The 12,269-nt window shown below is 39.5% G+C and overlaps 1 protein-coding gene across 1 annotated transcript in view; it reads left to right on the forward strand.

The window, feature by feature from the left end:
• The window catches only part of TRPC5 (transient receptor potential cation channel subfamily C member 5), a 95,787-nt gene that overhangs the window by 56,304 nt on the left and 27,214 nt on the right, over positions 1-12,269 (forward strand). Inside the window, exon 5 of the mRNA XM_053472779.1 lies at positions 10,671-11,007. Within this exon, the coding sequence (XP_053328754.1) occupies positions 10,671-11,007 (337 nt within the window). The remainder of the gene's footprint in view (positions 1-10,670; positions 11,008-12,269) is intronic.

The raw sequence follows: 12,269 nt of genomic DNA on the forward strand, positions 1-12,269 counted from the left end.
ATGTTTTCTTTGAAAGCCTAGCTGATCACCTGCAGAACAAGAGAACTATTCACTGCTATCACAACCTTACCCTGCTGTACATCTTGCAGAAACGACAGACTCTTCAAAGCCGACACATACATTACAGACTAATACTGCATTTGAAGTTAGTGAGTGAATTATCATTAACAACAACATCAGTGGCGAGAGAATTCTCTGTTGTTATAAATGGCATGGTTACCTGTAGAGAATTGAAGTCTGCTAAGCCCTCGTGTTATCAGCGCATAGCATTTAAATCAGAAAAACTATTTAATATTAGCTGTGACTGAACTAAAGGGATGCCTTCACCTTAGATATTGCCAGCTGGGACTCATTATGTTTCATTCTACAAACTCCAACTTCCTAAATCAAATTATTTTATGCTTCTGAATACTTCAGTACAAGAATATTGTTAAAAAAAAAGTATTAACAAACTAAGCGTGGAAAAAGGGTAATTGGATAAATCTTCAATTAAAACAATTACAACGTGTTTCCCAGTGCTGGTATTTTAAGACCAGCAACCACCAAATGACATATATGCAACCGCACGTTCCATATTTTACTTCCACTGCAGGAACTGTTCCACCAGAAGTATGGGTCAGTGTTCAGAGCTATTGGCCAACTGCCCATTTGTAGTGTTAAAGCAGCTAGTTTCCAATAAAACCCTTACTTAATGACAAGAAAAGAGTTTAGTACAATAAGGGGAACTATTTCAAAGCTGTGATCTTTTCAGGAGTTTCCCAGAAAATTTCAACATCTTGGACAGACACATTTCATTTGTTTTCTCAGATCCATCTACTTCCAGACCAGTGGATCACATTACTGCATATATGTCCAGATCAGATCCCTTAGAGACTTACTTAGCTGCTAGGCTACAGACATACCCCACATTAACGTACCCAATGGGTCTAGAGCATGTATGTAAAATGATAATGTACTTTAAGTGAATCATTACTTTTTTCACATCAATGGTATGCGGGATATGTCTGTATACATTATTAGCAATTAAGATGTCAGTCCTTCAGTTATGGATGAAAGTGACTAGTACTACAAAAAGGAAAGTTAGAAGAAATTAAACAAATGATGTACAGTATTCTGCACACTCTCTTAAAAGCAAGGGTGAGCTTAGGTTTTTCTGGTGCCTGGGCTCAGGATTTTTTTGGTGACCTTCCCCTGGCAAGTATCACACACTTACACACAGACTAAAATCTACTAATGTGCAAACTTACTCTACAACCACACATACTAACACACATTAACATACAAACATACTCACATCATATACTTACACCATATACTAACACACACCTGCTCACACTAACACCTTATGTTAGAACTCACTGATACCATACATTAACACACGCTCACTCTAATAATATGCTAACTCACTCCTACACACTCTTAACACCACACACTTACTCAGTTTCACGGATCCGGCGTTGGCGGGCGGACTGCCGCTCGCAGATGTCGGATGCCCGAGACTCCTTCCTGGAGCTCCGTTGCCGGCAGGCAAAGACTCTGCCGCTGGCGCGGGACTCAAGGGGTTGAGTCTGGGGATTCCCCTGCCGATACACTTACCTCCTCGCCTGGCGTCGACTGCAGGAACTCTGGGGGCGTGGCTACGCCACGTGGCTGGTATCAGGGCGGTGATAGACGGCTGGAGGCTCGGTCGTGATGTCACCATGGAGGCGGGGTTTCTGACTGTTTCTCCTGTACCCTGTTGTGGTCCTATACTTCGTTAGCTGCTGTGTTCCTGATCTTCGTTACTATTGACCCTTTGCTTGTCTGACTACTCTTTGGATTTTGATTCTGTACCTCTGCCCAGTGATTTGTGTACCAGTTTGGCTTGTCTGACTACCCGCTGCGTGTCTCGACCCTCTGGCTTGTACTACTACCTGTTCTGTGTAAAACCCTTTGGCGCCATTCTACCTGTGGGGTTCATCTGGAGATTCCTTCACCTTATCTACTCAGTACCTAGATCTACCTGCCCGCACTTGGCCTCCTTACTGTTGGGATCCTCTAAGTCCTGGTTCTGTGTTACTAAGGGCCCCCTCTCTTGGTATCAGGGGATTGGGCGGAATAACTCCTGCGGTGAGTGCCTTTGTGCGGGTGGTTGTGACACTCGGTGAGAAGGGGGGAGAGGGGGTAGATAGCGAGAAGGGGGGGAGGGTATAGGTAGTGAGAAAAGGCGGGAGAGGGAGTAGATAGTGAGAAAAGGGGAGAGAGGGTAGATAGTGAGAAAGGAAGGTACTAATATATATTAAATTAAACTATATTGAAATAAAAAAAAATGGGAGAATGAATGAATTAATGTGTGGATGAATTGTATGAATGAATGAGAGTATGAATTAATGTATGTGAATTGTGTGAGAATTAATGAATTTGTGAGAATGCATTAATGAATATGTATAATAATTTGTTTGAAAGAGAATAAATGATTGTGTAAATGAAAGTGTGAATTAGTGAAACTGGGTGACTGTAAAAGTGTAATTGATTTGTGCAAAGGCAAAGATGGCAAAAGCAGGGTGTTTAAGCCTTGGGGACAAAGATGGCACAGGTAGCGTGTTTATGGAACAAAGATGACACAGGGCGGGCTGTTTGGGGACAAAGTTGACTCATGCTGGGCTGTTTGGGGACAAAGATGGCAAGTCATATGTGTGTGTAATTTGGGTGCTGGTCGGATTCTATGTTGGCAATGTGGACACCAGGGCTGGCCTTTGGGGTGTGCAACCTGAGATCTATGCCTGTAATTTAGGGGGTTTGTCTGTACCTTTAATGCTGAATTCCAATTGATCTACACCTGCAAAGCTGGGTTTTTGTGTTTTTTTCTGTTGGTCCATATCTGCTTTGCTATGTTTCCATACATTATTTATGTGTACCTGCAAATTCAGGGCTTGTATGTCTTATTAAGTTCATCAATACCTGCATTGCTGGGTTTGTGTGTTCTGTTGATCTATACCTGCAATCATGGGCGTAGGAACCCCTAAAAATCTGGGGGGGATAGCATTTTTACTGGTAGGGTATATTCTTGTTCAGTAAACTGGGAATTGTTCATGGCAAATTTTATATAAATGTATGTGTGGTGTGTGTGTACAATTTCCGCACAAAAAAAGTATCATGTTCAGTTTTCACAGACAAGCTCTTTATTAAACAAACAGGTCAAAGAAAATTAACCAAAAGTTTGGCCTATATTTCAGTTATTTCACTTAGAACAACTGGTAATAATACTTTAAGTAATGCACAATTGCCAAAATTTTAACAAAAGATCCTACAGAAATGCAATGATGCAATTAACCCTTTCCGCATTTGTGGTCTGGGAGCAGACAACACTTAAATACTCTTATAGAAATATTTTATTAACTCCAGGCAGAGTAAGACCCTACAACCAACGCACTGTAGTGGTTATGGTGCAAAGTAGCTGTTTTGCACACTGGGGCACAGTCATGATCCCCAAAACTGTTCCCACAAAGTTAGAAGCATAGTGTTGTCCAAAATGTCTTGGTTTATCGCCTTCAGCTCATAAAACGTTCTACTAGATGAATGGGAGAAAATTCCCACAGAAACTCACAAAAAGACAAATCTTACAACCACAGATGGACCCCACTGGACACGGCCACAGAGACTACTATGATGTATTGAAGGAACCATCTAAGACTCCTAACACGTCATACACACAGGAACATATCCACACACTTAAACACTTGAATAACATACACACGCATGCACACACTTACGTACACACACACAATGGGTTAAACATGTGTTACAGGGAATCATAATCTTCCCTTTAAGTACGACATGCCTGCTCATACCCACATATGCACTGCTCTTACGCATGCCTGCCCACAAAAACACACGTATACGCTGCAATTGCCTGCACATACACACTTGCCAGTACTCACACTTATGCACTACCCTTATACACGCCTGCCCAAACATACATAATCTGCTCACACACACATGCCTCCCCATAAATATACACTGCCCTTGCACATACTTACACAGACATATACACTATAAGACAAATACACTCCTTATATACACACATATACGTATACAATGCCCATACACACGTACACATATACACTGCCCATACACACATACACATATACACTGCCCATACAGATACACACATATACACTGCCCATACACACATACACATATACACTGCCCATACAGACGTACACATATACACTGCCTATGCAGACATACACATATACACTGCCTATACACACATACACATGTACACTGCCCATACACATATACACATATACACTGCCTATACACACGTACACATATACACTGCCCATACAGACGTACACATATACACTGCCTATGCAGACATACACATATACACTGCCTATACACACGTACACATATACACTGCCCATACACACACATATACACTGCCCATACAGACATACACATTTACACTGCCTATACAGACGTACACATATACACTGCCCATACAGACATACACAGCCTATACAGACGTACACATATACACTGCCTATACACACGTACACATATACACTGCCCATACAGATACACACATATACACTGCCCATACAGACATACACATATACACTGCCCATACAGACGTATGCACATACACGCACATATACACAGCTGCCCTATACACATATGCCTGCCCAAGTGCCCATACACATGCCTTATCATATGTATATACACACACAAATCTACCATCAGACCCCCCCACCTTCGTTCTCCACATCAGACCCCCTCCCACCTTCATTCTCCACATCAGACCCCCCAACCCACCTTTGTTCTCCACATCAGACCCCCCCACAACCTTTGTTCTCCACATCAGACCCCCTCCCACCCACCTTCATTCTCCACATCAGACCCCCCCTAACCCACCTTTGTTTTCCACATCAGACCCCCCCACAACCTTCGTTTTCTACATCAGACCCCCCCACAACCTTCGTTTTCTACATCAGACCCCCCCACAACCTTCGTTTTCTACATCAGACCCCCCCACAACCTTTGTTCTCCACATCAGACCCCCCAATAATCAACCATCCATCCACCCACCTTGGTTCTCCACAAATCTTACCTTTTCTTCCTTCTTCTTCCTTTCTGCTTTCTCTTCCTTCTTCCTCCTTCCTGCTTCCTGCTTTCTGTTTCCTCCTTTCTGATTTCTGTTCTAACTTTCCTTCTGTTTGCCGCTCGCAGTCTGTGCAGTGCGGCTGCGCACAGCTGTTTCTGCTGAGCGCCGGGGCTGGATATAAACGTCATATCCCGTCGCCCCGGCGCTCAGTTACAGACAGCTGGTGAGTGTGACCTTAATGCAGCTGCAGGACTGGTTGGGGAGATCACGGATTTCCCTAACCAGTCCTGCAGGCTGCAGCTGCCGATCGGGCAGCTGTGAGCACCCGAGTGCGCTCACCCTGGGGGGGATTTCTATATTATCGGTCCCCCCCGCATGATTTCCTGGATTTCCTGGGGGGGATCCGTCCCCCCCGTCCCCCCCGGTTCCTACGCCCGTGCCTGCAATGCTATGTTTCCATACATTATTATTGTATACCTGCAAATACAGGATTTGTATGTCTGATTCTGTTTATTTCAGCTATACCTTCAGTGCTGAGTTCACATGTGCATTTCAATTGATCTATACATGCAAACCTGGGTTTGTGTGTTAATGTGTTGATCTATACCTGATATACTATGTTTTCATACATTATTTATGTTTACCTACAAATACATGGTTTGTATGTCTTATTCAGTTGATCTATACATGCAAGTGCTGTTTCATGTGTTTATTTGATCTGCACCTGAACTACAGGGAGTAAGTAAAAGAGAGGTATGGCTTAGTGAATGAAGGGACACTGGGATGATTACGGGGAGAGGACCTCTCAATGTCACGGTAGGGTCAGAAGGAGGGAAGAATGCACTTACTCTCACAGTTTTTTTAATATAAAATGTGTTGGAAGCAGGGTCTAATATTTATGTATATTGTCAGCAGGGTCTAATATTTATATATATTGGCAGCAGGGGATAATATTAGAGAATGAAAACTAACTGCCAGTTCAGCTGTTATTTCAATCACGTCTTTACTTCAAAGAGATAAGTACATATTATGTAGTAAAAAATGTGTGTGTATGTGTATATATATGTATATATATATATATATATATATATATACCTGTGTGTGTAATCTCATGTGTTTCAAGTGTGTCCCTCAATGGCAGAAATAAAATGTTGTCACCCTATGCCCACGAGGCTCGGTGAACTGCGAGGGGCCTGGTGGGGGTCACTGCACATACAACATAACTGCTTTTTTTTATGCCAGGATACTCACTGGAGAATGATTCAGGAAAATGAAAACTTCCAGGTACTCTACTAAGGATGTGGTAGAGTCACTTGATTCATGTGTATAGGGACTGATTTATGCTCACTGATTGGCTGTCATAGACAGAGTATTATAAAAAGATCATTGATTTCACAAAAATATGGAGGACTAGAACAGAACAATATGCTACTGATTCTGGAATCTCTTCCGAAAATCTTGCAATCTGTTCCAAGACCTCATGAGCTGGCCCAGTTATAGTTAAGAATTGTACAAAAGGTTGTGTAACTTTTGCTCTACATATTCATATGATATTTTAGGTAGGATGCATGACCAACACAAAATAGTGCAGCGGTAAGCATTTATGGTAAATGGAAACTGTAAGGGTATACACTAGGACAACAACCTTTTCACACGTACACCCAGAGCGCGATTTTATTCCAGTGCTAAAATGTCACAATGAGTTGCTATTACACTTCTTGAGAATTATATTAACAAATGTATAAGTCCAAAGAAGCACAGTTAAAATGATGTATGTTTTGTTTCAAAACTCCTGTGTAGAATTATATTATTATTATTATTAGAAAACAATCTTACTGTGCCTCTCGTTATTCTTGGCAGAGCTTCAGCTTCAAACTGGTGATGCAGCATCTCGAAACTGATAGCAATACAGTTTTAAAGTAATGCATATTGAATAACAATAACGAAATCCATTAATAAAATTCATGTCACTTTGCATTTTCGCCTCACTGCTGATTTTAAAATATTTATCTCAAGGTCCAAGCAGAAATGCAGGCACTGCATATAAAGTGGATTGGAGAATATAGGGAGTGTGTCTAGAACTGCTGACCACTGCAGTTCAATTCAAGGCGGAAGAGGAGATCAGCTTTTTGAAGCTCCGCTGGACACACAAGTCAGTGAAGGACAATCTTAAAACGTCACATCAAGTTAGGATATATTTGGTGCTTACTTAAACCAGAAAAAAACATATAATATTTTCTTTTTTTATTAAAAAAAGAATGGTGCCTGTAACACAATTTGTCATGAGTATTATGCACTTTGGTAAAACAGTGCTATTATTAGCAACAAAGAGGTTAATGCTTTTCATCTACACCCTTGACTCTATTAGCAATTTATTTACTCCAGAGTAAAAACTCCTGCGTCTGCGCTGGGTGTGAAAAGCTCTAACTAAACAGAAGAGAGAAATGAGCAGCTCTTGTGAACAGCTCCTGCCTAATGTGTGATTTCTGAATGCTTCTCAGTTTTATTATTAAGTCACATTTATTCTAAGGTGCCAGCCATACCAAGACACCTTTTTTCTTGTACAAACTGCTTTTTATTTGACCTTTAAAACAGATCCTACACCATACTATACGTTTATTAAGTGATCTATTCATTTGAAAAGCTACTTACATATAAAGTTCAATTGTTTATGTTATAAATGCAAACGCAATTACAATTACTAACTAGAACGGTCTGGGATTTGGCTGCAATTGCAAACATCTGTTTTATAAAGACTTGTTCATTGTTATTGACTGACTTGTGGCTAAAAACAAATATTCATAAATTATCTATCATAATTGAGTATAGGGTTTACTAATTCAGCCCTTCTCAATGCGATCTCATACCCGTCATGCGTCCCTTATTTAGGAGGGTCAGCCCCAAATCCCTCTTGATTGATGTCCCTATTTTCTAGGAGCTCACAATGTTTGCTGGATATGAATGTACTGTAGTTTTCTAAAATAATAATAATAACAATATGAACAGCAAGAGATGACCTAATACATTAAATCGTGTAAATAATACATCTTCTTCTTGCCTTACTCAAATAGCTTTTTTACATAGGTACCATAGCTTTCAGTCACTTAAATGCCCTTCTACCTAGCCACAAATTCACCCATAAAGTAAAAGTATCCCTCTTTGTAGCTTTTGGAATGTTGGGAGATGTGCTATATTTTGATCAGTGCTTAGTAGTACAGTCCATAACGGTATATGGTATAGGATAATGATGAAAAACAGATGTAGGATTTCCACCTGACCAATTTTGATGGTTTGAATCAAAGAATCAGAATCCAGGAATCTGTAATGAAGATCATTTTGTTCTTGCTATTGTGATTAAAGCCAAACTGAGCAGACTGACTGTTCAGCAGAGTTCAGTGAACATGGATGTCTCATGGGCATCCCAATAAGGGACAGGTCTGGGTCCTATGGAATGGGTGATCTATTTTATTATTATTATTATTTAATAAGGCTTTTTTCTTCTAGAGAATTTGAATATTTCTTGTGGGATTTTTGTTCATTTTTATATATTCCAATGTGCTCCGTGTTGGGCTTATTCAAGTTTTTATGTTTACAGAGAAGAATTAATGCAGTTAGTCTAGTCTAGTACATAAGATACCACTATATGTACAGCTTCTCATACTCCTTCTTCCTAATGTTGCTGTCATTTGGCACCGTTACATCTATCACCACTGCTGTCTTCTGGTCCTTGTCTACCGCCACAATGTTAGGTTGATTGACAACTGCCTGCTTGTCTGTCTGGAAGTCCTTCAGGATTTTAGCCATGTTATTCCCCACAACCTTCTGTGGAATCTCCCATTCGGACTTGGAAGGGTTTAGCTCATACAGTGTACAGATGTTCCTGAACACAATGCCAGCTACTTGGTTGTGCCGTTCAGTGTACGCTGTACCTGCAAGCATCTTACACGCCGCCACGATGTGTTGAGTTATATTTGAGGCATCTCTACATAGTCTGTACCTTGGCTTTTATATACATATATATATATATATATATATATATATATTGTATATACACAGACAGGCATGTACATTTTGGATGTGATCTATTTTATTATTATTGTTTAATAAGGCTTTTTTCTCCTAGAGAATTTGAATATTTCTTGTGGGATTTTTGTTCATTTTTATATATTCCAATGTACTCCATGTAGGGCTTATTCAAGTTTTTATGTTTACAGAGAATATTTAATGCAGCTAGTCTAAGATAGCATTTATCTGAGAGCACAGTGAGTGATGACATCACTACAATCTTTTAAATTTGTTATAACACTGTGGAGCCTGAACAGTACAGACATGATTCAACGTTTTAAGTATTTACCTTAGTATGAGACAAATATTCACCAGCCTTCAATGGAATTTGCGTGGACGTTGGAGCTCTGTAAGATTATGTTATTGAGAGGCGCTGGCGTGCTGACAGCTTTGACACAGATAGAAATCGTTTTTTGCCGTTAATAGCACCTACATGCAAACTCACTTATGCCGATCTCTTGGACTCTTGATGGAGTGGGGCCTATTGCCGTAGGGAAACACTGAACACCACAACATTTTTATTAATATTATGAATACATTAAGATTAACCTAAAAGGCGTTTTGCCCAAACTGGATATAGCTGCCCCCATATTATTTTGGAATTATACTTTTATATGTGTCCTAGTGTTTTGTAAATTAATTTTCGTAATTCAGGATATTCTCCAGGAGCAGAAATTCTATTGCTTGTAGATTTGAGGTATTAAGCCAGAGGTTTTCCATTTAATACATAACATATTACCTCAAAAGCATTGGCGTTTGTAGGGATTTGTGGGAATGATTTCTCAAGCTATGAGATTTTAGAGAATGTGTTAAATCAGCCCTGAAGAAGAATATGACATAAAGGTCTATTTGGCGGATAAAACTCAAGCTTTACTGATGTCTATATAAACAACCTCTCTTTAACTATTTATATATAATATATACCCTCTTTGACTAAGCTCTTAGTTTTTTTTGCCAATTATGTATATATGTAAATTCTGATTTTATATATATATATATATATATATATATATATATATATATATATATATATATATATATATATATATATATATATATATATATACTATTAGATGGACTATTAACCAGAAAATGTAAGAGCTCCTCCATCTTTGGGCTTATATATAAACATATAAGAAAAGTTTATTAGTAGGCATTTTAGTTTTGTAAAAAGTTCTCTATGTCAGCGTTACATACATTGCTTCACCCACTGCCTGTGCCCATTTCTGTATGTCAGTGCTTTAAGAAATGCATGGGCGCTTCACTACATATAAGAAACAAAAGTAACCAAAAACATAAAGTCCTTGATTGTTTACTTGCACAATATATATATTTATTTATTAAATATATAACTATTGATTTAGGCCCAAAAAATCAGAGGAGCGTGTATTGAATTTACATTGTATTAAAACCACTGTGAAGGAAAAAATGGTAAGTGTTTTAAAAATGCGTATATGTGGGTTTCATAGTGCAATGTATGTGCTAATACATTTATTTTTTCTTATTTTTGTTATAGTTTGTGGCCCAGCCCAACTGCCAGCAGTTACTGGCTACACTGTGGTACGACGGATTCCCAGGATGGCGAAGGAAGCACTGGGCAGTAAAGCTGTTGACCTGCATCATAATCGGACTGCTGTTTCCAGTGCTATCAATGGCATATCTAATTGCACCCAAGAGCAGGCTGGGACTGTTCATTAAAAAGCCATTCATCAAGTTTATCTGCCACACAGCCTCATATCTCACCTTCCTTTTCCTTCTCCTTTTGGCCTCCCAGCACATAGTGAGGACTGACCTGAACATGCAGGGCCCACCACCAACAGTGGTAGAGTGGATGATATTACCCTGGGTCCTGGGTAAGTTTTACAATAAATCCCATGACATGTTGAATGCGTATAGTTAATCATAATTTAATTTGTATTTCAAAGGGAAGCTGCACATTCCTAGTCACAATTCCTACACATTTAACATATTAAAGGCACAGTATTGACATTTTTAAGTAGAAATATAATAGGAGACATGAACTTCCCATTTCCTGCTGAATGTGTGCCTATGCCTGATGCTTTCCGTCCCGTAGCTTTCATTGCAAAATAATGTTTTATCGGAGTCAGCAGGATTCAATCCTAAATTGACGTGTGGACATCCCCCTAATTATTGAGTTTAGATGTTTCAGCCACAGCCATTGTTAACAAGTGTACACAATCAAGCACATAGGCAGCCATCTCCATAGACAAACGTTGATAGAATGGATCGTACTGAACAGCTCAGTGACTTTAAACATGTCACTGTCATGGGATGCCACCTTTTGCTTCAGAGTACAAAGACATTTTAGACAATTGTATGCTTCTAGATTTGTGGCACCAGTTTGTGGAAGGTCCTGTCCTGTTCCAGCATGACTATGGCCCTGTTCAAAAAGCATAGTCCATAAAGAAATGGTTTGGCGAGTTTGGTGTGGAAGAACCTGACTGGCCCACTCAGAGCCCTGGCCATAACCCCATTGAACACCTTTGGGGTGAATTGGAACTCCAGTTGCAAGCCAGGCCTTCTCGTCCAACATCACTGCATGACCTCACAAATACTCTTTTGGTTGAATGGCACAAATTCCCACAAAAACACTCCAAAACTTGTGAAAAGCCTATCCCCGACGAGTGGAAGTTATTATAGCAACAGAGGGAGAAAGTTTATATCAATATCCATGATTATCCTAAAAGTTGAGAACTATGAGATCTGTACCACATCGGCTACTGATATGGCTTATCTCTTGCCATCCAAGGCCATATTGCCATATTTCCAGCTACAAGTCCAGGTCAGAGGTAGTCTTCATAATCAGTACAGATACTGGGACATAATAGACAGATTTTATTTAATCTTCTTCATAGGCATTGTTATTAAACATTTTTATTGTTTAGAACTTTTTTGTGATCAAGTATGCTACCTGCTCCAAAATTAAGAAAAGGCCATTATTTATACTGACTGCCAAAAGTACAATAGTGAATTTTATGGTCTGTCGGTCAAATTATTTACAGTAAAAGTTTTAAAATATAAATTTGAATGTGATCTCAAACAAAAAATGTAACAGCCAGGAGATATCAAACTCCTCCACAGATTTCAGGTGACC

This window comes from Spea bombifrons, chromosome 8 (assembly GCF_027358695.1).
Source record: "Spea bombifrons isolate aSpeBom1 chromosome 8, aSpeBom1.2.pri, whole genome shotgun sequence".
Taxonomy (NCBI): Eukaryota; Metazoa; Chordata; class Amphibia; order Anura; family Pelobatidae; genus Spea; species Spea bombifrons.